This window comes from Thrips palmi, unplaced genomic scaffold, assembly GCF_012932325.1.
Source record: "Thrips palmi isolate BJ-2018 unplaced genomic scaffold, TpBJ-2018v1 HiC_scaffold_17, whole genome shotgun sequence".
Classification (NCBI taxonomy): domain Eukaryota; kingdom Metazoa; phylum Arthropoda; class Insecta; order Thysanoptera; family Thripidae; genus Thrips; species Thrips palmi.
The window spans coordinates 6,378,210-6,404,208 of NW_023144626.1; the positions used below are offsets into that span (position 1 = coordinate 6,378,210).

The 25,999-nt window shown below is 46.9% G+C and overlaps 5 protein-coding genes across 8 annotated transcripts; 2 read left to right on the forward strand and 3 right to left on the reverse strand.

The window, feature by feature from the left end:
• Nucleotides 1–6,819: 6,819 nt before the first annotated feature.
• Nucleotides 6,820–8,282, reverse strand: LOC117643619 (inhibitor of growth protein 5). Its single transcript, XM_034382607.1, has 6 exons — nucleotides 8,246–8,282; nucleotides 7,808–8,046; nucleotides 7,606–7,717; nucleotides 7,374–7,469; nucleotides 7,091–7,296; nucleotides 6,820–6,998 (listed from the first exon to the last, which is right to left on the reverse strand). The coding sequence occupies exons 1-6, from the start codon at nucleotides 8,280–8,282 to the stop codon at nucleotides 6,897–6,899; spliced, it is 792 nt and encodes a 263-aa protein (XP_034238498.1). The 3' UTR covers nucleotides 6,820–6,896.
• Nucleotides 8,283–8,927: 645 nt separating this feature from the next.
• Nucleotides 8,928–11,518, forward strand: LOC117643618 (upstream stimulatory factor 1). 3 transcript variants are annotated; one of them, XM_034382603.1, is made up of 6 exons: nucleotides 8,928–9,085; nucleotides 9,610–9,800; nucleotides 9,883–10,008; nucleotides 10,089–10,201; nucleotides 10,284–10,415; nucleotides 10,491–11,518. In XM_034382603.1, the coding sequence occupies exons 1-6, from the start codon at nucleotides 9,054–9,056 to the stop codon at nucleotides 10,695–10,697; spliced, it is 801 nt and encodes a 266-aa protein (XP_034238494.1). In that variant the 5' UTR covers nucleotides 8,928–9,053; the 3' UTR covers nucleotides 10,698–11,518. The 3 variants fall into 3 exon arrangements, with proteins under 3 accessions (XP_034238494.1, XP_034238495.1, XP_034238497.1); XM_034382604.1 differs by lacking the exon at nucleotides 8,928–9,085 and adding an exon at nucleotides 9,108–9,170; XM_034382606.1 differs by lacking the exon at nucleotides 8,928–9,085 and adding an exon at nucleotides 9,273–9,403.
• Nucleotides 11,519–11,563: 45 nt separating this feature from the next.
• LOC117643616 (6-phosphogluconate dehydrogenase, decarboxylating) lies at nucleotides 11,564–15,082 on the reverse strand. The gene is made up of 9 exons (XM_034382601.1): nucleotides 14,876–15,082; nucleotides 13,950–14,170; nucleotides 13,627–13,871; nucleotides 13,366–13,542; nucleotides 13,199–13,283; nucleotides 12,891–13,126; nucleotides 12,683–12,816; nucleotides 12,383–12,605; nucleotides 11,564–12,283 (listed from the first exon to the last, which is right to left on the reverse strand). Exons 1-9 carry the CDS (start codon nucleotides 14,884–14,886, stop codon nucleotides 12,164–12,166), a joined length of 1,452 nt encoding a protein of 483 aa, XP_034238492.1. The 5' UTR covers nucleotides 14,887–15,082; the 3' UTR covers nucleotides 11,564–12,163.
• A 1,751-nt stretch (nucleotides 15,083–16,833) lies between these two features.
• Nucleotides 16,834–19,928, reverse strand: LOC117643617 (decaprenyl-diphosphate synthase subunit 2). Its single transcript, XM_034382602.1, has 6 exons — nucleotides 19,618–19,928; nucleotides 19,408–19,536; nucleotides 19,110–19,311; nucleotides 18,731–18,988; nucleotides 18,493–18,657; nucleotides 16,834–18,390 (listed from the first exon to the last, which is right to left on the reverse strand). The coding sequence occupies exons 1-6, from the start codon at nucleotides 19,920–19,922 to the stop codon at nucleotides 18,235–18,237; spliced, it is 1,215 nt and encodes a 404-aa protein (XP_034238493.1). The 5' UTR covers nucleotides 19,923–19,928; the 3' UTR covers nucleotides 16,834–18,234.
• A 1,182-nt stretch (nucleotides 19,929–21,110) lies between these two features.
• Nucleotides 21,111–25,854, forward strand: LOC117643615 (V-type proton ATPase catalytic subunit A). Of its 2 annotated transcripts, none has more exons than XM_034382598.1 (12): nucleotides 21,111–21,266; nucleotides 21,759–21,852; nucleotides 21,933–22,045; nucleotides 22,139–22,366; nucleotides 22,444–22,581; nucleotides 22,655–22,806; nucleotides 22,894–23,035; nucleotides 23,124–23,380; nucleotides 23,464–23,712; nucleotides 23,800–24,006; nucleotides 24,088–24,277; nucleotides 24,355–25,854. In XM_034382598.1, exons 2-12 carry the CDS (start codon nucleotides 21,783–21,785, stop codon nucleotides 24,445–24,447), a joined length of 1,839 nt encoding a protein of 612 aa, XP_034238489.1. In that variant the 5' UTR covers nucleotides 21,111–21,266; nucleotides 21,759–21,782; the 3' UTR covers nucleotides 24,448–25,854. The 2 variants fall into 2 exon arrangements, with proteins under 2 accessions (XP_034238489.1, XP_034238490.1); XM_034382599.1 differs by lacking the exon at nucleotides 21,111–21,266 and adding an exon at nucleotides 21,275–21,360.
• The last annotated feature ends 145 nt before the right edge of the window (nucleotides 25,855–25,999 follow it).

The window sequence follows — 25,999 nt, forward strand, 5'->3', positions numbered from 1 at the left end:
TGGGGAAAGAGGGGGAAGCAAAAATTAAGCTGGACGGCACCTTTTTTAGGGAGAGTTAGCGCAATCAATCATCCGCACTTTGTGCTTTGCTCCCTCTACACGGGCCATTACCTTAGGATCTATTTTTGTTACTTCTTAAAAGCAGCGGTTTTCAGAAGGCGTGCGCAACGCCGCTAGTAGTACGGAAGAAATGTAACCTTGTGGGAGCCTTCTACATCCGACAGGATTTGGCGCCTGACGTTTAAACGGGGCGAGGAGCACAAACAAGAGATAGGTCACGAAGTGTTGCACGTGTTTGCAACACGTCCGCGGGTATCCCATTGGCTGGCCATGGCTGGCCATGGCTGGCTTACAGCGGAAAGTTCGTTCTATTCGGACAGCGCACCGAGACTGCCCCCGCACTGTACAGTCACGAACAAGCGTACCGGCAGCAAAGTTGGAAAAAAGACACAATAAAACGATAACTGGCACCGCAGCGGTGCTGTCTGTAGTGGGCCAAAAAACCTCCCCGAGACGCGTCGGTGCCGTCGGTGTCGCAAGGGTCGCCTATCTCTTGGGAGTTTGCAGGCACTCAGTATCGGGAGTGGCGACCGCAGTACGAAATATGCAGCTGGACGGCGCTAAGGCTGAGAACATGAAGATATGTTTCGTCACTAGGATAATGGACATTTGGCGGACACACCGCGTCGAAGGTCGTATCTCAAACAGAAAGCAATCACTCATTTGATAACTTGGAACGACATAAAACAGCAGCACCGAAAAACAGTCCAATATGATGTTGACACTCGACCATGATCTTGAAAGGGCGTGTGGCGTGTGGACTGCGGGTGCAGTGCGGCGCACTTGTGGGCTTTACTTATAGCCTGGCCGCACTGTGCGCAGCTCGCGCAGCATGCGCATGGAGGAGCCTGGGAGGAGCGTGCCTTGCCGCGGGTAGCTTCGGGCTGTACAGGTGGGCCCGCTTACCTCCTGCACGGCCTACACGGCCCGTCCTTCTGGATCAGGGACTCAAAAACCCTGCCCGCTTCGTCGCATCTCAAAACGCCTGTCAGCAAGGCAAACCACGACACATGCCCCTGAGGGTAGGCAACGTGTGCGCTGCCTTCTGCAGCACGCGGGTCCGGCCGCTGCTGTGACGCCTGTCCACGCTTGTCACCCGCTGGTCCCAGGGGTGAAGGTGAAACGCTTTGATCTTCACCGTTGGCGTTGGTCTGCCACACGAGGAGCCAAAATGTTGGGGATGGATGGAATGTAACCTCCGCAGAGAAAGGACCACGGAAAAAACTCTGAAAAATACAATTGCCGCGTGGTATCGGTGAATGAGCTTTTATTTGCCCCTCTTCGAAAGCGATAGAGTGTGTCGCAACCGGCGTGGAAATCAATGGTTCGTCGGCAATCCGCCGAATATGCCCGTAGCGACGCAGTGACGCAGTCGATATGCTCGGCCACTTGGTCGATTTTGGCGGGGTGGTTCTTCAAGCGTCGGTGCGCGTGGACGTCCGCTTTCTCTCGGGAAGACGCCGAGGCCTGCCTCTCGGTGAGGCTTGGCCAGGCTTGGCGTCGTGGGCGCGTGTACAGGAAGGGTGCAGTCGGGGTGACCTTGCGGTGAAGACGGGTAACGGGCTGTGTTTGTGGGTCAGGGTGGGCGCACAGCGCACAGCGCAGCCTACCTCCTGCTGCGGAGTCTCCTCTTGCAACATTCAAGCAGTTTATTCTGAGAGGCTTGCCGGCTTCGGGGCAGACCGGCATGCGGTATGTAGTACAGTGCAGTTTGCACCCCGCCATGAACGCCAGCCCGATGCTGTGCATGCTGTGCATGCCAAGCCAGGAATGCAATATGGAAAGGACACAAGCCTTGCACGCGCCCCGCCGCCCAGCCGTCGGCCGTCAAATCGGGCGGCGGCCGTGCGCGGTCACTGCGCGCTGCCATCGCAGCCATCCCAGCCGGACGTCGTAGGCCGTCTTTGCCTTTGAAGGCTATCCGTCGGGGATGACCACCTCACTTGTCCTGCACGTCGCCCTGTGAGAGTGACTGTGCGTTGCGGCGTTGCGTGTGTCAGTCCCCCATCTTAGTCGACTGCCGCCAGGCCACGCCGGCCACGCCAGGCGCGCCCTTAGACAGGTGGCCGCTTCGGGCCGTCGGGGTCTGGGAGCGTGTCGCCAACGCCGCCAGCAACGAGTCGCTCGAGACGTGGTCGTCGTCGTCCCGCCGCTCGCCCCGCACGGCAAGGAGAATTAAGTATGGAGTACATGTGAATGAGCGTCTGACCCATTTCGGCCACCCCCGCACCGGCTCGCGCCGCCCTGGGCCGGGCTGCCGGGCTGTCCTGGGCGCGGCCAAGCGGCGTGGCGGCCAAGTCTGTGGTTTGTAGCATCGTGGCGCGACTGGCGCGGACACACAAGGCTATGCACGTGGACGAAGAGGACGACGTGTACCAGTCGGGGGCATTGCTTTGGCTGCTTTCTGGAGCGCCATGGGGCGGGCCGTGGGGCGGGCCGTGGGGGGCGGGGCCGACCGGCAATTCGGCATACGACCTCGTGGGCGGGCTCGGCTCGGGCGGCCCGAGGCTCGGGTCAGTGCACTGGACCGAGGCGCAGCGCAGCTTTGGCGAATGCGGGGCCGGGCCTGGCCGGGCCCGGTGGCTCATTCACTCATTGAACTCTTTCACATCTTGTTCCGGGGGAGTGGGGCGTGGGGGCGTGGGTCGGGCAGTCGCGGGGACTTGCCGCGAGGCCATGCGGCCATGCACTTGGTGGCGTGCACGCGACGCCGACAGCCTCGCGACAGCCTCGCGACAGTCGGGAGTGGCTGCTTTATGGGATGGGGTCCTTCCGAAACGAAGAAGGCTGCGGCATCACCGCATTATGTCCCTGTGCCCCGCACTACCCGCGTCAGTAGAAAGGGGGCCCCTTACTGCTCGCGTCAGTAGAAAGGGGGTCCCTTACTACTCGCGTCTCCCTCGTAAACTCGCTTCGGCGTTCTCTTCTGGGTGCCTAACCGTCGTTGGACAAATATTCCCACGACGCATTAGTGATGAAAGGGTTGCGAACCTCGGTCTGCCTACTAGGCAACTTCTCTTGAGCAAATCCCAGGAATTGCCTGGTAGGTGGGTTGGGGTTCCCAACCCTTTTAAAATTGGTGCATCGTGGTAATTTTCGCCAATTTCGCCTACTTATGTGGCAACACTGCTCACCACCCGCTCCAGCGGAAGGGCCTGCTGGCAAAAAGAAACCCTACGCGGCGACCCTACGCCTTTCGCCCTACGCGGGGAGAACGACGAACGACCGGCCGGGGCAGGGCGGGGCGAGGCGGGGCGAGGCGGGGCGAGGCGGGGCGTGCCAGCCGGGGCATCGTCCTATTCGCGAGGGTTGGCCAGCGTGGACCGAAGACGAGGCAAGCGAGCAAGTTATGCAAGCCGGATACATGTGTCGTCCCATTAGGAGGTGCATGCTCGCCCCTCGCCGACGAGGATCGTCCCGCCGCCGAACCGCCCCGTCTCTCTCGCACCCCTCCGGCCGCCCACGGCACGCCCAGAGCACGCCCCGCGAGTGTGGAACAGACTGGGCGGCGATCGACGAGAGGAGCACTGTTCGCAACCTGCGCGCCGGACGCCGCGCTTCGAGGACCAGAGGGGGGTGGCCTCAGCCCAGTTTCGGATTACGCGCACCGCCACTCGCTGGTCGCGGTTTCTAGTAAACCAAATTTTCCAACGCGGAGCGCCACCAAAAAACCAAATGAACAAAATGCAGACAAGCCGGCTGCGCCGGCTGCGCGGCCCGTCGCACGGCGGAAGGACGGGGCAGGGGCCGGGCCGGGCCGGGCCGGCAGGCCACGGACCAGCAGAGGTCAGTAACTGCCCCGCCCCGCGAATTGGGGAGAGGGGAAAGGGGGCCTAAAGGACTGGGTGCCGTCGGTCCTAAGGACGACGCGGCCGCGGCAGGAAGCAGTTAATGTCCGTGCTGCTTTGCTGCTGGCCCCAGGGCAGCCCCAGGGCCTGGCCGGCCTGCCTTGCCTGGCCCCAGGCACCGCCGCCGCACCGCCGCCGCACCGCCGCCAAGCCCCCGAGCCGCGATCGGGGCATGCCTTGGTGCCTCAGCCTTGGCGGCGGCGCGCATGCATGCATGGCGAAGACGGAGTGTCATCGCGAACCGTGGTTGTAGTGAGCAGCATCCCCAGCCCCAGCGTGCTGGTCGCGTGGCAAACCATCGACGAGGGCCCGGGGGCTGCGCTCAGCCGCCCGCTAAGCCTGGCGCGCGAGTAAACCAAGCTCTTTGGGGCCTTGGGGCCAGCACTGACTTTCCGCACTGCCTTTCGTCGCTCTGTGTCTCTCGCACCTACTCGGCAGGCCAGACAACCCAACGCGCTCCACCGCAAGGCCGCGGCGGCGCCTGAGTCTTCCAAGTCCCAGTCTCCCCGACTCATGCATTGCCCATGCATGGGCATGGACGACATATGAGTCGACTAGGTTGCCTGCAGTTGCCCGCCTTCCAGGCGTGGCTCGTGACTGACTTGGCCCATGGCTGCCCTGCTCATGGGCCCCTTGAACCTGATTCCCATTGTTGAGTCGCCGCAGCGACCGCCGGGCTGTGGAGCTGCGGGGGCTGTGGGGTGGCTTCCGACCACTTCCGACGCGACGCGACGCCGCGCGCCGCCACCCCCGCAGCTGCAGCGCCTGCAGCCCGCCCACCACCTGCAGCGCTCGCAGCGCACACCTGTACGTACGCGCCAGAGAGAGGGAGTGAGAGAGGGAGACGACGCCCGGGAACTCGCCGTGTTCGTAAATGTGTGGTAAACGGCGACAGGTGGTGCGCAGCGGCGCTGCGTCCCGGCATGTCGTTGCCCGGCGCGCCCCACAGGCCTGAGGTCCAGGACGAGGCTGAGGCCACCCAGGACGGCGGGAACAGCGAGGATGAGGACGGCACGGAGGACGACGCCAGCATGAGCGGCAACGACGGCGAAGTGCTTGGCGACGCGCCGCCGGCCGGGACAGGGGCGCGAGAAAGGTGCTGTCTTTGGCCGGACAAAACTATGGCGATTCAAAAATTGATATTACGGCGTTTTTCTGCGATTTCTCGATTTCTCGCAGCCTGGAGTCCTTCCCCGGCAGCACGAGCGGCGACGAGGACGCTCTGAGGACCATGTGGACGCGGGCAGAGCCCATGCGGCCCCTGCAGCTGGACGGCGGCCCCGGCCCGGGCGGCTGCAGCTACTCCGCGGGCTCCGTGCCCGCGGCCTCGGCCCCGGCGTCGGCGTCGTCCTCGGACACCACGGTCGCCGTGCAGCCCGAGGCTGGCGGCAGCGGCACCCAGCGACAACCGGCCGCCATCCCCAACGCCGCGACCGCGCGCCGAGTAAGGCGAGAGAGAGACAGAGACTGTCGGCGCGCTTGGCACCATTCTCAATCTCTGTCTTCATGTAGGGGCGCAGGGCCAGTACCGCCCGCCGCGGCCCCAAGCGCTGCAAGCGCTGCGGCCGCTTCCTCCCGAAGGAGTCCTGGATCCGCTCCATCACCCGCTCCGTGTCCAAGACCCTCACGACCGCGCCCTGGGGCCGCAGTCGGAACTGCCGGGGCTGCGACCGGCCCATGAGAGGCTTCCGGAGGGGCGCCAGGTGAGTATACTTGCGAACATCCTTCAGACCGGTACCGGTTCAAGCAGGAGCGCCCTAGAACATCTCGCGGCATGTTCATGTTTGCAGGGGTCGCAGTCGCAGCCGGAGCCGAGCTCGGAGCAGAAGCCGGTCCAGGCGAGCAGCCCGGCGGAAGAGGTAAGACACGGCGAGGCGATTGTCGCCAATATTGCAGTGTGGAAGTGACAGGCTGTGTGCAAGGTCCTCGACGCCGTGTCGTACAAAAGTTCCAACGACACACCTACGTTGAGAGGGCTGCCTAACTCCGCCTGCCTACTAGGCAACTTCTCCAGCAAAGCCCGAAATAATGCCTAGTAAGCAGGCTGAGCCCTTTGACACTGATACACTGATGTGCCGTGGGAATTTTCGCCCACTTGTAAGGGCAAACGTGGATGCTTGGGTGTGCGATGGGAGGCCTATCCTACAGGCGCCCTGGCTGCCATTCGCGTGCCTGATCATGCAGCGTGATGCGAACGTAGCTCCATGCCATGGCGATCAGATAGCCAGTCGGCTTAAGCCGGAAATGCCTCACGGTCTTGCAGTCGGAGCCGAAGCCGGAGCAGCCGCCGCACTCGAAGCGGCAGCCGCCGTCGCAAAAGCAGCAGAAGTGGCAAAAAGAGGCGCCGGCGCAGAAGCATAGACGATCAGAAATTTTTTGTGTGCTGAAAGTGTCAAGTGTCTGCGTAACCCTAAATTCTAAGCATCGTGCACGCCCCAGCAGCGTTTACCCCAAGCCTTAATCAAGACAATGAGATTGAAATTAAAATGTTGAACATCAAATCGGAATCCTGAATGCATCTCTCAATCCCCAGAGCTACATGTAAGTCAGTCTGTAGACTTGTGGTCCTTTCATGCCAGGCAGGAATATGAAAGAAATGAAAGATTAAGTTTGATACGTATTATTTTAATGGTCACAGTTCAATGTTCAATACTGGCACAAACATGACGCGCAATAACAGCAAAACAAAATATTTGCTAACTATCCTACAATAGAGTTATAGCTTATATATTGAGCAAAATACAAAATAAAATATTGCATTTAAAAAATATTCTACAAAAACTTAATAGGAGATGATTCATATGGCTATACAATTGCAATGGATTTTAGCATTGGAATGCAAATTGCACAATGAACTTATTTGATGTAAAGTGTGGTGTGGTCAGCTAGGAAACATGAAAAAGAAACTATAGAGATAAAAAAATTTATATAACAAATTTAATTTAAAATAAATAAAATGTCACAGGTATCAAAGTTAGCATGCTTAAACTATTTTTTCTTTCTGTCTGCAGAACATTTGGGGCAGAACCATTTTCCTTTTGGCTTTGTTGTGAGCTCCACACAAGGAAAATGAAACCATTCCACTGGGCACTAGAAAAAAGACACAATTGTAAAAATTAGTCATTTTTGAACACAATTGACACCAAGTCTGGATGTTCATTGCCATGGAAAAATGAACTTACATCAGGGTTATCACAGCCAATCATTTCGCCATAAGACACTTGGTGACACAAGCAATATGTGGGTTCGTTGGGGTCAACAGGCATGTCGAGGACATCAGAAGGATGAGCAATTCCAGCTGCTCCACTGTCCACCCCAGTATTACCAGCAGAACCTGCCCCTGCACCTTTGGCTGCAGATTTGGCACCAGCTGCTGCCTTTGCTCCACCTGTCACAGAAAGAGGAAGCATTTACAACAACAGAAACAAAAACTATAGCTTTAAGAGATTATCACTGTGACAGTACCTTTCTTAGCTTTCTTACGAGGTGCTTTGCTTTCATCTTCACTACTTGCACCTGCCTTCTTTTTGACATCTTTGTCCTTAATTTTTTTCCTTCCTCCTGAAATACAGTGAGCTATGAAAAACCACATCACCCACATAAAGTATTATGTTAATTTCATTCCTTGTTAGAAAAAAGGGCTATACAGAAATGTTAGTGAATTTATCATAAATGAAGGCGAATACAAAAATCTTACTCTTCTGCGAACCAGCTTCTTCTTGACTTCGTGTGTTGCTTGCAGCTTTGTCATGAATCTCAGTTTCAAACCGAGCCAAGTCAGAATCTAGACGTCTGATGTGCTTGTCCACCTGAAAAATATTAGCAATGCCATTTGTTAATTGCTGTAGATTTCAGAATTAAAGTGCAGTTAGACAGATTGTTGTTTAGTGCATGCTCACCAATTCATAAGTTTGAATAGCAAGTTGAACCTTATCATCTCCATACTCTTTGGCTTTGTTAAATTGTTCTTGAATTTTATCCATTTGGTCTTTACGTTTATCGGATCCCATGCTCCGTACATTTGACAGGTAGACGCTTGCCTGACGGTCAATATTTTGCATGAGCTCCCTGGCTCTACTATCTAAATCACGCATAAGCGTGAAATTTCTTAAAAGCTCTATAGGGAGATGCTCCAAGCCTGTAAAATTAATTATCATTAATACCAAATAAGAATACTGTCAAGAACTTAGGTTAAGTAACATGTAGCAAGACGAAGCATACGAAACCCTGAGGGTTTCAACAAAATAAGACTGACTGTGAAAAAAGTATATGTAATAGACAAAGTACTCGATAAAAACGAAACTGCAATGCATAAGCTGAGATGGGTATTTACGCACTGTCCAGGTTGTGTTCCAGGTACACAGCCGATGTCATGTTGGTGCTGTTCTTCTGTCAAACGAAGGGAAAATTGAATAAATGGGCTTCAAATATGTCTTGAATTTATTGCAGAGATTCTTCTACCGCTTGACAAGAACGAAATCATGCTGATTTCGGCCAAAACAATAACAACAGACTAAATAACTGTCAGCGTCAGCGCAGCAAACAGTTCTGGAGGCAAAGCAAAAACGAAAACAACACCCCTCCCCGCCACTCCCCCCCGCCCGCCAACAACCACAATCAATCGAAGTAGAAGGCTGTGGAGGCGCCAGATTTCGAACGAGCGCGCGTGGCTGGCGAGACGTGCATCAGCGCGGGTGCTTCGAAACAAATCTTTCGTTAAGGGCTGTCGCAGTGTATGAACCACAGTGATGATCGTTTACTGCTCAAATTTGATCTCATTCGAACGAGCGGCCGGAATGTGCTAACGAGTGTCCAAACCTCGCGAGGTCACCGCGCGGGAAGGGAAGTAGTTCTCTGCTTCAAAGGGAACGATGGCGCGACGCCGACGCCAAAATACGCGGAAAAAGGTTTATCGAGGCGCTTTTCGCTTGAGGGTGAGTTTGGAAGGGCCCCCTGCGGTTCGGGGACGCTGCACTGAGGCGCAACGATTCCGTGCTACTTGGGGCTCTGAGCGCGGCTCGCTGCGCGTAGCTGCGCGCGGATTGGCGGCCATTACTCCCAAACTGCTCACATGACCCTGTTGTTTGCCCCCGTGATCACTGCTTGAAGCTACCTGGCAAATTCAAAATACATTCTCCATCACCCATGGATGTGATCGACCAGGACTTGGACACCAGGTAAAGTCGAATTATCTAAGGTGTCTGACAGTGTCTCATGGCATCCGCCAGTTTTATTTGACCGAGAGAGATTCATAACCTGAAGGTCACACATTTTCATTTCATGTGTGATACGTCGGTATACCGATGAAATTGTCTGCTACGACAGATGGTTGACATTTAAAATTACTGGATGGGTCTTGTAAAATTATTTAGCAACAGTCTTCCTCACTGCCATTCCTGCGGAATGCTGCGTTTTCTGTTGTGAAGCATCTTAAGTTGTAAACATGATGTTGATACCAAGACTTTACATATTTCCTATTTTTTCACCCCTTTCTAGTAAGATAGAAGCGTTTTTATTTCCATCTTTGAGTCCTGGCAGAGATTTCAGTCTCTGTCAGTTAGCCTTTCAGATTAGTATGATGGTTATGGTTGTCAAATGGTCCAACATACTTTGGAGCCATAACCTATGTATATGAATGCATCATACATAGCATGGAAGATAATAAATTGTTAAATGTTAAAATTTGATTTTTCTTTTGCAGTGATGACAGGGATGTAGATGATGCTCTTATGGACAAAGACGAAATTCAGGTGTTAGCATCTCAAAGCTTGACGATAGTTGAAGATGACGCCTCACTTGGGTCTTCAGAAGATCAAGCTGCGGTTGCAGGCCTTGCCGAAAGTATGTTGGATGGTGATGATGATGTGCAGTACTTCAGATCTGGAGATGGTGGTAATTATCCATACACCTTGGATTACTTGTAAATTTTGTTTCTTTCTACTCTTTTCAATCAAACTATTACTCTGATATGCAGGTACTTTGACAACATACCGAGTTGTGCAGGTAGGTGATTCAGACCAACTACCTCAACTCGTATCTTCACCAGCCTATTCGCCAAATAGTAGTTCTCAAGGTGTTCTTACTACTGCACCTCTCACAGGTTTGTTGAAGCTTTTTCGATAGTCATTTGATTTTTGTTACAACCCTGATGCAAATATATGACTTAATTTTTCAATCTAGGCCAGTTTTATGTTATTGGATCACCTCAAGAAGTGTTTGGAACCTCCCAAGTTCAACGCTCTCTTGCACCTAGAATGGGTTCTGGCTTAGAGGGAGGACCTAGGGCTGTTCGGGTAAGTTATTTATTTCTACTACTTATTTAGATTATTTTAGCATGATTGCATGCTTGTAACTTACTGTATTTTTATTTTATAGAGAGATGACAAAAGAAGAGCAACACATAATGAAGTAGAGAGGAGGAGGAGAGATAAAATTAATACTTGGATTGTTGAACTAAGCAAAATAGTTCCTGATTGTGTACCGGAAAGTACGAAGAGCCCTGGACAGGTAAGTCTTTCTTTTGATAAATTTGTTTGTTCAAAAGTTATTTCCTTTGTATTCATTTGTTATTTTTCCTTCCAGAGTAAAGGTGGGATTTTGTCAAAAGCTTTTAAATATATTATGGAACTAAGGACCCAAAATTCAAGGCTAGCTGATGGTCACAAACAAACAGAAACATTAGCGCACAAAGTCAAACAACTTCAAAAGGAGGTAGAGGCATTGCAGGCTAAGAATGCTTCCCTTGAACAAGAGGTATCGTTACTTCGATCACAAATTGACGAAAAGTAACTGCACCACCATTTTGTCATGGTATGTTTAGCTTTTTTATTATCATTATTATTATTATTTCAGTTGTTAGGTGTCTGTTTTGTTTCTGTGTGAGGCTTTTACCTCTGGTCATTATCTTAATACCTGGTTTCATCCTGCCATTGGCATTGGAAGTTACAAACTTTGTTAATGTTTTTTATATAGTTACCAAATGGAATCTTAGGTAGCCTGGTTGTTATTTGACAGACCAATTTGACAGAATAACGGGATATGTATGTCTTTTTACTAATAAATATTACAGTGTCAGGGGCAGGGCCTGGGTAAAAGTTTCTGAGGAAGATTGTAATTTTGTTTTGTTGCAATTTTAGAAAGTTGTATGATCTGTGCCAATGAACTAGCGCTCGTTGTAAATTATTTTCTAACTGGTATTGTAAAATAATAATAAGGTTAATTTTGGAAAATGTCCTGGCACTAGATCTCCTGGAATGTGTACATTTAGTATTAAGTTCATCTGTGTGAGAATTGACTGATGGTAGTTCATAAGGAAAGAAAGCTGTGTTTTTGTTCTCTCAAAATTACTGGCCTTACATTGTTTCTCCCTGCTTTAGTTTCATTAACTGATAGTATCTACTCAAGCCTTTAAGGTATTCCTCACCATAGTTTTCATCAAGTTTTTCCAAACTTGAAGTTCTACTTTTGTTCTTTCACACAATACAGTGCTGTGTCTTGTAACAGTGTTCCAACAGGAATTTGTTAAAATGTTTTGTTTTCATAACATGAAGAATTTCTTTGATGAATTCTGCTCAGTTATTGTCCATTTTAAAGCTCTGTGGCAATGTGAAGTGGTTTCTTTCTTTCCCTGGGGTATGAAAACAACCATCCTCAAGTACCTTAAAGACATTTTATTGCATCACTTCAATAAACAACAGTTATCAAAATATATCACCTATTTAACAGAAGAGATTTTCACATATAACAAGAATAATTTAAAGTTGGAAAACATTAAAAACAAGGTATAAAACTCAATAAAATTATACAATATTGGAAACAAGGACAAATAACTCCATGGAAAAATTAAGTGCTTTCGGGTAAGTCACAGACATCAGACCTGACAGGAATGTGCAAGTGACAATGCCAATAAAACTAATTAAATAAGTTAACAACATGAGACATCTAAACTCTGTCATTTCAAAAGATAAATACTGCTGTTTCTTGTTCTAAGCTCAGTCATAGACAGCCAAATGTTGTACTATAAAACAGGTAATAAGAGACATAGAGTTTGATTAACTTCATAGATTGGCTTACCAATACATGGTCTCTCTTAGCCACCCAAAAATGCATTGTTAAAATGAGCAACAAAAAGGGGGCTCGGTTTAAAACATTCTCCAAACATTAGTTTACAGGGTGCACCTTTGAACAGGATATGGAATGTTCCAAGTTTGATGGAGCTATGACAGCCTTGGGTATCCAAGTTAAAACTGTTATGTTTAAGCTTGGTAAGTACTGGCTGAAACGTTTCCTCCATGACCAGTCCAGTTGGTGTGGATGAATTGACCAGGACGTGTCAAAAGTTCGTAAGTATGGGCACCAAAGTAATCACGTTGTGCCTGAAAGTTTAAATAACAGGATATAAGGTACAAAAGTCAGACACACTCTCAGGTCTCAACATAGGTTGAGTAAAAAGTAACAACTCAAGATTACCATACCTGAATAAGGTTGGCGGGCAACCTTTCGGAACGGTAACCATCAAAGAATGCCAAGGCAGTGCTGAAGCATGGGACTGGAATGCCAAGCTGGGCAGCTGTGGCCACTACTGTACGCCATGAAGCCTGGCACTTGTGAACGGCCTGAGTGAAGAATGGGTCCAGAAGCAGGTTGACAAGGTTTGGGTTCTTCTCAAATGCAAGCTTGATGTTGCCCAAAAACACACTGTTCCAAAAATTTAACATGTTACTTAACGTGAAATGTTTCAACTGGATTCTTATTTTAAAAAGTGCAATACCAACCTCCGGATAATGCAACCACCTCGCCACATGAGAGCGATGCCTCCGTAGTTCAAGTTCCAGCCATGAACCTTGGCAGCTTCACGCAACAGCATGAAGCCCTGAGCGTACGATACAATTTTCGATGCGTACAGTGCCTGAAGATTAAAGAAATATTCAGTTAGCATTTCTCCTCAGAGAAGGATTTCCTTACTCCAGCAAAACTATTTACCTGTCTGATGTGTTCTAAAAACTGCTTCTTATCTCCAGTATACTGAGTGTTCTGAGGACCTTTGAGTACCTTGCTTGCCTGAGATCGCTCCTCAGTGAGGGAGGACAGACAACGAGCAAACACTGATTCACCAATCAAGGTAACGGGCTGACCATAATCCAGAGCGGAGATGGCAGTCCACTTTCCAGTGCCCTTCTGACCAGCAGAGTCACGAATCTTTTCAACAAGAGGAAGCCCTGCAAGAGACAAAAGATGAGAACCAACTTATTCCTTTTGCCTCGGCTGATTTAATAGTTGTAATTAATTACCGTCATTATCCTTGAATTTTAGAATATCCTTGGTGATTTCAATGAGGAAAGAGTCCAATTCTCCTTTGTTCCAGTCCTCAAAAACCTACAGACCACAAAAGATATTAAGAGTAAAATTTCTGTCCTCATAAATGTCAAACTTAAAGTTTAAAAAAAAAAGGACTTACACGGCTCATTTCATCTGGTGACAGACCCAAAGCACTTTTCATCAGATGGTAAGCCTCACAGATGAGCTGCATATCACCATATTCAATACCATTGTGAACCATCTTAACAAAGTGACCAGCACCATCCTCTCCAACCCAATCACAGCAAGGGTCGTTGCCAACCTTGGCTGAAATGGACTGTGAAAGAAGGAAAATGTTAAAACTTACAATCCCGTACTGCAAAAAAATATTTAATCACAAATTAAGCTAAAGCCTAATTACCTGGAAGATATCCTTGATGTAGGGCCAAGCCTCAGGGTTACCACCAGGCATGAGAGATGGTCCATAGCGGGCTCCGTCTTCTCCACCAGAAACACCAGAACCGACAAACAATAAACCTCTGCTCTTGAGGTCCTTGGTGCGTCTTTGGGTGTCTTGGTATTCAGAGTTGCCGCCATCAATAATAATGTCACCAGGCTCCAAAAGGGGCTCTAGTTTTGCAATGAAGTCATCAACAGCAGAGCCGGCTGCAAATTCAACAACAAATACAAAAATTAAAAATAATTTCGACAGTGAAAAAATAAAATCTTTAAATATACACAAACCTTTGACAAGCATCATAACTCGGCGAGGTTTCTTGAGCTTCGCCACCATTTCCTCCAGGCTGTGGGCTCCAACAACTTTAGTTCCCTTGGCTTCATTGGCTAAGAATTGATCCACCTTCTCAGTCGTACGGTTGTAGGCACAGACAACAAATCCATGGTCATTCATGTTAAGGATAAGGTTCTGGCCCATGACCGCCAGGCCAATCAACGCAATGTCTGCCCTGCAAAATAAGAAGACAATATGCATCATTTCACAGTTGCAATGAAAGATGGAGATGGAGAGCTGGAAGATCCTCCCCCCCCCCTCTTTTATTCGTCATTTTTCCATAAGTGATTTTATTCATTTAAGACTGCAATAGCACAATTCATAATGCAGTAGATAAGCCTCTAGTGGTAACTCCAAATGAGGATCTCTGTTAAGCACTATCTCCCCTTTGACCTTGACCGCCAGTGCTCAACACGAGTGAAGATATTGTGAACAAGACAATACCATAAATTACCTGAACCGACATTGCAACTGCAAAACAACAAAATTATCCTAAACAAAGACCATCTTACTGCGTAGTTTTCAAAGCTCACCCTCACCGCAGGGAGTTTTTTTTTTATTGACAGATAATTACTTAAAAATTAATATAAAAATTTGTGGTATATCAGAAAACGAAAGGATAAGAGCTTTTGTGGCCAATGGGCAGATGTGAAAGACTGATGCCAATGCGTGGCTAGTGCATGATTATTTCATGAGATGACAGTGCATGTTGCAAAACAGTAAATTTTCCTCTTTAACAGCCAAAATTACGCGCCATAACCTTCATAAACCGGTCGCAATAGTCGTGAGGGCATCAGACAGCGCATTCAGTGGCGTCAATCACGAGAAGCCGCACCCTTCCTAAAATCGGGAAATCCATACACCTACGATGAACTCTTACTTTTCTGCCATTGCTGCGGAGTGCCGGGTTCCGTCGCCGTCCCTAGGAGTCGGTAGAATGCCTGCGTAAGTAGGTCTGGGCTAGCGAGCTCGCAGCTCAGCTCGCTCTGGTTCGGGTAGGGGCAGCGAGGAAGGCAAGGGAAGGGGGCTCCGGAAGGTCGCTTTGAAGCAAAGCAGTTTAGAAGTGATCGGTGCACGAGGGACGAACGAGAGCCCCGTCACCGCAGGATAGGGGGGGGGGGGGGGGGGGGAACGGCCCACTCCGGTCCGCGGCCGCGAGGTGCCCCGCGAAGCCCCGCGAAGCCCCGCGACGACGTCCACGCCCCCCTCTCCCCTCCCCCTTTTCTCATGCCGGCTCGAGGAGCCCGAGCCCGCGATTACTGGGGCCGGCCTTGGCGGGTGCCGAAAACGTCACCTCAACGCGCCCTCCGTCCAAATTTGGAGGTCAAATATTGGAGTAAGAAGTGAGCAACAGTTGGTACCCGCCGCAGGGACTTCCCGACCGCTTCGCGGAGCTTCGCGGAGCTTCGCGGAAGTGTGCGGTGCGGCGTCTTCCCTGTGCGCAACGACCCAAAAGACTTCACTCGTTCTTTGGCACACCGCCGCGCTTTTGCACATTCACTGCAAATGACGCAACGCCGGCGAGATACACTTCGATACTTCCACAAGTTACGTAATTCGGTCATAATCTGGCGGCGGCTGCTGGCATGACTTGTGGGGCTTATCGGTGAGCTGTGGCTGTATACAGCGCACCTTTGTCTTTGTCGGGTGTCCGCTCCGCGTCCGACGTGCGCCAGCGTGCGCACTCTTGGACATGCCGCGGCCGCTCGCAGCTCCGGAGACCATTTTCAGGCTCTACTTGCAAACGCGCAATAGCGGAGACAGGGGCTTTCTGCCTTGGTGCACACAAGCGCCTTGCGGGTATGCAACCCATCCTGCACCGTGGCCCGGGCCGGGCCAGCAGGCTCGGAGTCCCTCGCGCCCGGCTTGAATGAACCGCGGAGTGCCTCCTGAAACAGGGCAGCAGAGCCCCCGGGCAAGCGGGGCGTGTTGACGCGTCAAGGATTTCTTCATCTTTGAGGTGAAAAGTTACTGGGAGGAGAAAAGAAAGTCTGGGAGACCTGTGACGCGCCGAGGCCAGCGGCCAAGCGGTCAGCAGACCCACCGCGATCAGCTGATCGTCATGGCGCTGTCACTGACCGCGCCAGTGATCGGATCGGGTGGGCGCCACGCCACTACACACCACGCGCCGCGCAGCGCGCTGCACGGGGCGTGGGCGTGAATGGGTGGTCGCTCCGCGGGGACGTCACTACTCGTCATCATCGACGTGAACAACCGGGCGGACCACCTTTTCATCGGTCTCCGCCTCTTCCTGCATCACAAATCTGTGTCTCTCCTCTGACCGCGGCGCTTATCGACCTGTCTCGCGTGCCTGTGGATGTGGATCAGTCGGGGCGGGGGGCGGGGGGGAGGGGGGGCAGAAATCGGCAATGGGAAGGGAGGGAAAAGGGGGGGAGGGGCTCCAGGAGGCCACAAATTGAGGGCCGACACGTAGGCAGGACAAGGTCCTAGTAGCTGCCAGGCATAACTAGCAACTAGGCCGACCGACCATAGCGCCATAATGACATTTCCGGTCGATACCGACATCGACCCCGGAGTCGCAGGACGGGGAATGACTAGTCGCAAGAGAGAGGGAAGTGCCATGGCGGCACGGTGGCGCCCGGCGCGAATTCTTGAAGGCCCGAGAAAACTACGTACTTGGATCCAATACTACGCCCCTCTGCATCCGTAATCGCCCGCTTCTTTCCCATATCGCAGCTCGGAGAGGATCGGGGTGGGCCGATAAAGGAGGCTGCGGTTGGGGAGAGACGATAAAAAGAGAAAAAGTAAACAAATCTGACGACGGGAATCAATGAGGAGAGCCACAAAATTGTGGCAAAATCGCAATGTTAAACTGCATAAAAAAAACATGTACAAATTTATTGTCAAATTTCATTTTAAAAAAATATACCATACAACAAGAAACAAATTTAAAATTACTGAACAAATTAACAGATTTAGAACTAATGTTAATCAATGTCAACCTCCAAACTTCAGACTTCCTTTTATTCAGAGATACAAAGGCAATTCAAAGACATTTATTAAAATAAAAAGAATTTTGTGGATTCCTCAAAGCCACTTTTTGGTGAAAGGGCCACACAAACAAAAATAAATATGGTACATCCGGACATTTATCTCTGAACTAAAGCACTTAGGCTATATATAACTGGCTAATCAATGCACATTTAATAAAACAAACAAAACACATCAACTTACAGATAAAATTTGTTTGAATGGAAATGTACATCATGCATATTTAAGCGAAGTGGTAACACAAAGAGGACTAAAGTAATTATGAACCTATCTATAAATTATTTTTTTACAGAAACGAATACTGACAAAGAAACAGGATGTAATAGAACATACATCAAGAAGTTCCCCCTCTAGCAAACAAACAGATGACACTAGTTTCAACCATGTACAACATCAAGTTTAATAATGGTGGAACACACTGCATTTAATTTGAACCACCTATATGTAATTAAGTCACAATACTTGACTTTTGTCTAATGATCAAATCAATCGCACAGTGTTTTCAGCTCCTTTGATAGCTCTGTAAGAGGGTGGAGCGCAAGTAGGGAATGGTTTGGCGTAGTCTAGGGTCTACAGCTACCATTCATGGTGACACAAGTAAACTATTTTAAAAGACTATTGAGGGGGAACACTAACAAAACTTTTCAACATCAAAAGAGAACCGTCAGTCTATGCCACTTAGATCCTCATTCTTACTAATAATTTACAGAGTATTACACACTTTTTTGAGCAATATGGTTTGCAAGATAAACTTTGCAGTCCTACCAACAATATTTCTCAAAAATACTGTTTCTAGATATTACAACTAGGGATAGCTCCATGAAGATTTGAAAATTGTCACCAGAGTGTGCCTGGAACAACCTCACTTCTAGCTATATTTTCCCAAAGTAGGAAGATGTGCTAAAAAGCTACAGATGTGACAAAACTATATGAGAAGGGCCACACTTCTCTCATGACATTACAAAAACAATATAAGATTTAGCAGTCCATTCTTTTTGGTATAATGTTAGAGTAAGTGAAATATTGTTTTAAAGTATACTACAAGAAATTATATACTTTTGTGTATTAGTTTTTGATTTTTAATTATACTATTGGTACATATTTTTGATGCTGCTATTATCAATAATCCACTATATATTTTGATATGCGAGATGGGCTTAGAGAGTGAAAGTGAGCTGTGCCACCCATGAAAAGATCTGAAGGGACTCATCAGGGAAGAATTTTGTATCATAACTCACCCATGGCAACAATTATATTTGAAAGTGCAGTGCGTGCATCATTCTGCTCAAATGCAGCAAGGACCTCCATTGCCTTTTGAGAATGCTCTTGCCTCAATCGCTTTGTCATTGCCAGGCCAGGCCCTTTGGATACAATACTCTGAATCTAGGGGGAGAAAAAATTAAATTTATTAATAATAAAAGTTTGGCTTTCATTTGAATATTTCAGAATTTTTAAAAAATATACTGCATAGTCTTTACAGCATACCTCAGCATAATCCACATCATTAACATTTTCAGCCCCAGCTTGAATTAGCTTGTACAAAGATGAGTCATATTCTAAATGAAAGAGTACAGGGGCAGAAACAAGACTGAAGCCAACTCCAGATGTATGCTGCGATGATGGCATGAATGGTTCCATATCAAGACATGCCTATAAATAGAACATGGAAACAATTAAGTTTGAAATGAATGCAGCACAATGTTTCCTAAACCATCACACTGACCTGCCAAGCAAGAGCTAGATGCTTTCCAAACTTGTAGCCTTCCTTTGAGAACTCTTTACTGTGCCCAGCCAATCTCAGCGTACCTTCACAAGATTTTCCCAGCAATCTTCCTCCAGAAAGTTCACTTCGAAGAGTCCATTCCTCAACAGGGGAACCTTCCAGAGGATTTGTTGGAAGGGGATTATTCTGTTGGTCTCTTTGGCCAACAAATTCGCTTTCAGTTAGATCCCGCACAGCGCTACTCATCAACTCAGTAATCTGTACACAGAATAAAATGTTACTCCTCATATGCTGATATAATGCAGGCGCTATCATGACTAGGGAATGGAATGGAATGGAAACGCCTTTAAGTTTCTAAAATGCTATAAATTTAATATACCTCCTGATTGCGGAGTGCAGCTAATTCAACACAGCAATTGCTGAGCAGATAATCTCCGCTCAGCAGAGCAATCTTATTTCCAAATGTCATGTCATTCAAAACTGCTCCTTCTTGAAACAGTCCAGGATGAATGTTTACGAGTCCTTTGTGAACTAAATGAGATGTCCGAATCATTTCTGTCACTTCGGCCAGGGCACGCTGACTGTAAATTAAGGACAAGTGAAAAAGTTAATTGTTATTTACCACAATGGTGTCCATGATATTTATGAGCTTCAAATAAGAGGCTTGGAATATATACCTGTACAAGACACCTGCAGCTTTATCTTCTTCCATTTCATTGACATTAAGATGACCAGCAGCTTTGGACAACAGCAGCACTATAAGTCCCCAGGCTTGCATGTTATTTTTCCCATTGTATAGCAGCCCTCTAAAAATTTAAAACCAAACATATCAATACAGGCTTAGTACAACACAAATGAACGTGTTGTCAAAGTAAGTCAAAACATACTTCGCTGTCTTCAACAGTGGATGGTTGGATCCCACAAGTTTACGGAGGTGCAAAGCGACATTGGCAATTTCATCACTGAGCAGCCAGCGTAAACTAAGAAAGGATGTCGGGTACCCAACAATTTTCTCAGCTTCGGAGACAGCCTTATTCCAGTCTGGCTTGGTGTTGTGGGCATGTTGGGTCACGGCACCTCGCTGACCCCCATCGGTATGCAGCAAGGCTTGGCAGGCTGGACGAGCTGTCAAGGTGCGAGCCACCAACGCGCCTCTCATCGCCACAAACCCGCTCACTTTGCTGCTCAGCATTTTCAATCTCACCTGATTACCTTCTGGAACAGGGCACCTTTGGCCTCTTGTAAGGACGGCGGTAAAGAAATGCTTTGAGGCAGTCCTGTCCTACCTCACACGACAAAGTGTCACGTCAAGGCTGAAAACCAAGCCTGCGAACACAGGTGAAAGTTCTCACATCATTCTCCCAGACCTTCAGAATCGCTTTCACTTGCTGCTGGAGCGCTTCCCCAGATGTTTGTTGTTGTGGGGGTATTCGTAAAGGCACTCGGGCCATGTCGTCTGCTAGCACTTCGAGCACAGGAAGAGAAGAGAAAAAGAAGACAAGTCGGTCTCTGGTTGGCCACTGCGAGCGCAGCCACCTTCAAAATGCGTTATGTTCTTGTCATCTTCTTCTTCTTATCAGGCTAGCCGTGTCCTTGAGTCGATGCTTACGTAAATTTAGGTACGAACTTGTAGGCAAATGACATGATAATCAGATTATAACACTTGGAGAACAGAAACACTCCACTTAGAACACAACGTCGCACTTAGAACGCGACCGCACGAGACCGGAGCCGAAGTGGATAAACCTGATAACAGTTAATCCGAATTTCATACACAGCAACACCGAAAAAGAAAGCTACGAAAAGGTAAATCCGCTCTAGAAAATAGATTTTTTCATATTTAAGACCATGATATTAATGACATCAGTATTAACAGAATGACTACATCCACAAGTTTCTAAGTTGAGAGATTGGTACTCTGTGCTTTCCCGCCTTCGATTCAAACTTGTCGCGGGGAAGTGCTTGATTTCGCCGTCATAGCTTGTTTATTTTGTGTCAGTTTTGAAACAATTCTGTGGACAGTTAGTTTTCAATGCATTTGAGCTTGACCGAGTCCAAACATTAACCAGAACCTGTGGCAAATGGTGTATACAGTCACGCGAGGCCGATACGTACATTTTGAAAGGAGGTCAACATCCTTTTCTTTCCTGATTATTCACCTCGATAAATAATAATCTTATTTCTACACATAGAATCATCTATTTAGGGTGGTGCATATTTCACAATTTTTCAATTCACCTTCTAAACCTCTAGTTTCTAAAAGTGGGGGCATGCGACTGGTAGGAGTCAGTTTCACATCCAAATAAAAAACCACGTAGGTTTCCACGCAATTATCGCTTATGGTAAAAAGAGTGTAAACGTATAAATAAAAATGTAAAGAAAATTGCGGGTCTATCTGGCAGCGTAATGATTATATTTAACTAGACCTTAGTTGTTAGACACGCAGCAGTCAGTGGTGGTCATCCCTGCGTCAGCTGACAGTCTTGTGATTGTAACTTGTGTCGGCCGCGACAGGGAGGATTCTTTACTCTTGCTGGTGAGTGTCTGCTCCCTTCCTCAGTAGAAATTGTGTATTTCTGGACAAATGGTTAAATTTTAATTTCCTACAGTGTTGTAGATTATACTCAAAGGTAATCTAAAGCTGGAAGCTGAAATATCTCAAGAACACGGGGTCTATCCCGATTCTGCTCGGAGAGGCTATAGCCCAGTCGATAAATTGTTGAATTATTGTCATTCCTAGCTTATTTCACAGAATTATTGGTTTTAAATCTTTTTACTTGTATCTAAATACGTTTTACATATATTTATTTTGTGTGCCTTTGTCTTGTTAATTGGTTACTGACTGCTTTATTGACCTATATTGCATTGAAGCAGACAGCTTTTCAGCCCTCCTCTCAATGGGGTTTTACATATTGCATTTTGTTGCTCGGTTCCTCTACCGTTTTCATGTCTTTAAAGTACTTTTGTTACTACATTTGACAGTTGAAAGTTTATTCCGAATAAATGTTTAACGTGTTACCTATGTCAGTTTCAGTCATCCAACGGTCACAAAATGCTTCCCAAAATCCGAGATGAGGACAAGGAGTCCAAATTCGGCTATGTCTACGCCGTTTCTGGCCCTGGTGAGTTATTCTTACTAGATAATGTGTTTTCACTTTTTTTAAAGTTCGATTTACATATTGTCCATTGTCGCACTTTTCAGTCGTTACCGCGGAAAAGATGTCCGGGTCAGCCATGTACGAACTCGTTCGTGTAGGCTATCATGAACTTGTGGGTGAAATTATTCGTTTGGAGGGTGACATGGCCACCATTCAGGTTAGAATTCTTCCTATTCTTCCTACATTGTCGTTTGTGACACAAAATTTCTTCTAGTATGGTGGTATGCTATTTTCTTTGTAATGTGCTCAGGTGTACGAAGAAACCTCAGGAGTCACAGTTGGAGATCCTGTACTGCGAACTGGCAAACCTCTGTCAGTTGAGCTTGGACCTGGCATTCTTGGTAGTATCTTTGACGGTATCCAGCGTCCTTTGAAAGACATTTGTGAGCTGGCAAAAGGAATTTACATTCCCAAGGGTGTCAATGTGCCTGCTCTCAACCGAGACATTTCATGGGACTTCAACCCACTATCAATCAAGGTAAGGTGTTTGATGGCATGTGTGAGATTGTACCATAATAGTGTTTTCATTAATGTTGCTTATTCATTCATTCTCAGGTCGGTAGTCACATGACTGGTGGTGACTTGTATGGAGTTGTCCACGAGAACACTTTGGTGAAACACAAGATTATTCTGCCTCCGAAGGCAAAGGGTACAGTCACCTACATTGCTGAACCTGGAAGCTACACAGTCGATGTAAGCAATTCGTCTCATTATCCTGTTCATAATAATAAAATTTCATCTAATCTTTCTTTGAATTCTTGTGTAGGATGTCATCCTGGAAACTGAATTTGATGGAGAAAAATCCAAGTTCACCATGTTGCAAGTGTGGCCTGTGCGTCAGCCCCGGCCTGTCACTGAAAAACTTCCTGCCAACTACCCTCTGTTGACTGGCCAGCGTGTATTAGACTCTCTGTTTCCGTTAGTACTTACGACCTTCATTATTTTATTCCTATAATAGTTTTCTATATGATTTTAAGTCTAATGATGTCATTATCTTAAATGTAGGTGTGTACAAGGAGGAACCACAGCTATTCCGGGTGCTTTCGGTTGCGGTAAAACTGTAATCTCTCAGGCTTTGTCGAAGTACTCCAACTCTGATGTCATTGTTTACGTTGGTTGTGGTGAACGTGGTAATGAAATGTCTGAAGTATGTATTTAATGCTGAGATCTTTTTTTTGTAAATATTATTCAGGCTCAGGAATGTTCAATAATTTTGTTTACTGTGTTTGTCATAGGTATTGCGTGATTTCCCGGAGCTTTCTGTTGAAATCGATGGTCAAACAGAGTCTATCATGAAACGTACTGCACTTGTTGCCAACACATCAAACATGCCTGTCGCTGCTCGTGAAGCCTCCATCTACACAGGTATCACCCTGTCTGAGTACTTCCGAGACATGGGTTACAACGTATCCATGATGGCTGATTCTACATCCCGTTGGGCTGAGGCTCTTCGTGAAATCTCAGGTCGTCTGGCTGAGATGCCCGCTGACAGGTGTGATTGTGTGCCAATTAAGTAGATATCTATCATGTTGTATTAAGAGTAGGGCCTAACCCAATAATGTCATTATGTCACAGTGGTTACCCCGCGTACCTTGGCGCTCGTCTTGCCTCCTTCTACGAGCGCGCCGGACGCGTCAAGTGCTTAGGAAACCCAGACAGAGAAGGCTCTGTTAGTATTGTGGGTGCTGTATCACCTCCTGGTGGTGACTTCTCTGACCCTGTCACCTCTGCCACTCTGGGTATTGTTCAAGTGTTCTGGGGTCTTGACAAGAAATTGGCCCAACGCAAGCACTTCCCCTCAATCAACTGGCTTATTTCCTACAGGTGGGTCTTACAACTATTCTTGGGTCCTGAGTTTAATGAATAATTTTTGTGGTAGTTGCATTTCTTAGAATGGCTTCTGATTTACAGCAAGTACATGCGAGCACTTGATGACTTCTATGACAAGAACTTCCCAGAGTTTGTTCCCCTCCGTACAAAGGTAAAGGAAATCCTGCAAGAGGAAGAAGATCTTTCTGAAATTGTGCAGCTTGTTGGTAAGGCCTCCCTTGCAGAGGCTGACAAGATTACCCTTGAAGTTGCCAAGCTCCTGAAGGATGATTTCCTTCAGCAGAACAGGTAACTTTGTGTTCAATTATTTCCAATTTGTTTGATCATCTGTTTCTCTTGACTCATATCTCTGACATGCTTCGTTTCCAGCTACTCTGCCTATGATAGGTTTTGTCCATTCTACAAGACATGCGGCATGTTGAAAAACATGATTGCCTTCTATGACATGTCACGTCATGCTGTTGAATCAACTGCCCAAAGTGAGAACAAAATCACATGGAACGTCATTCGTGACTCAATGGGCCAAATTATGTACCAGCTTTCATCTATGAAATTCAAGGTTTGTTGCAACTCTTCTGCTTTTCCCATTTTATTGTTCAAACCCAGGGCACACATTCAATTAATTGTTTGATACAGGACCCTCATAAGGATGGAGAGGCGAAAATCAAGGCGGACTTTGAACAGCTGCACGAGGACCTCCAACAGGCTTTCAGGAATTTGGAAGACTAAATCACCTTTGTGTTTCATGGCTCGCCTAATGATCAAGTGATATCATATTGAAATGTTTATTTTTGTGTCCAACTGTTCTAGCCCTTCAACTAGAAGCTTTCTTAGTGTCGATGTGCTGTGCCCCAGTGTTCTAGACATAAGGAAACACTGACAGTACACTGTTCTGCAGACATTTAGTTGATTTTTATGTTCAGCTTCATCTTACCATTAAGTTACCATACCTGTAATTAGTCTCCTCCTTTTTTTTCCTGTTTTTTGGAATTCTTTTTGCATTTGTCCTTTTTAAAATTTTTATTGTGCTTTTACCACATTGCATTTATTTACCTTTTGAGTTATTTTGTAGTGATTTCCTACTAAAAGTCTGCAGGACCAAGGGCACAGTTGTCATGATATTAAATCTATATCAGCATTCCAATTCTTTTAAATATTTGTCTTGTGTTGGGGCAGGAATTTGAGTTGTATATGTATGCACCACAACCAAAAGATAAGTTTGGCACATTTTTTCAGTTCGATATTAAGCTTATTTCATGGTCTCAAATTTCTCATTTGATGACTAAGTGGCAGGTTGATCTTTCAAAGTTGTACTTATAGTTGTGGAAATAACTTTCATGAAGATTCTGATATCCTTTACATCACAGTATTATCAACATTTGGCTTGCCAAAACGTTTGTTTTTCTAAAAAGATGTGGAGGATTGTATCCGCAACCGTCTTCAGTAAGTGGTTATCAAACTTTCCTTATGATGTTATTCCTGTACTCATTTTACTTTAGTATTAATATTGCTTGCCATGAGTCACTCAGGAGGAAATGTGTGCCATTGTTGCTCCATTGTTCGGCTCTGTTCAGCAATGTTTTATCACGTAGATGCTTTGTACGTACTTACCATTTTGCTTTCAAATCTTGCATATATGTACATTGAACTGTTCAAAAGGCAGTTTCCCCATTTTTATTTGAGTAGTCCTGTGAGATTGCTCTTCATGTTTTGTTGAGGCTTGGATACATGATCTTCCATCTTCTATCCTTAGTGTTGCAATAAAATGAAAGTTATGAGATTGTCATTGTTTTATGAAAGACTTTTTTTTTTTTTAAAGAAAAATGAGTACAATAATAAAGTTCACATTTAGAAATTGAACATTTATGTAGAATTTTAATGTTAGTCTAAATATATATATATACATGAAAATATATCTCAAATCTATTTGACAAGTTTGTTTTGGGTTGAGTGTTGCTTTCTGGCTGATTTCTTCCTAGATGACATTGTAGTTTAATCCCCTCCATTTACATGGAACTGTTATGTTGATTCATTATTATAATGTTGTGTAAGATATTTAAAGTATCATGTGTCATTCACGTTGTGCAATGTAAATTCAATAATAAATATTCTCTTGTATAGAAGTGTACAGTATAACTTTGTTGGTGCTGCATTGACATTCGTTAGCTTTAAACATCGTCCACCGTTACATATGGGTTCATGAGAATCTAAGGGGCTCCATTGGATCATTGTTGGCTATTATAAATTAAGTTAATGAACTCATCAAAAACATTCCTTCCCC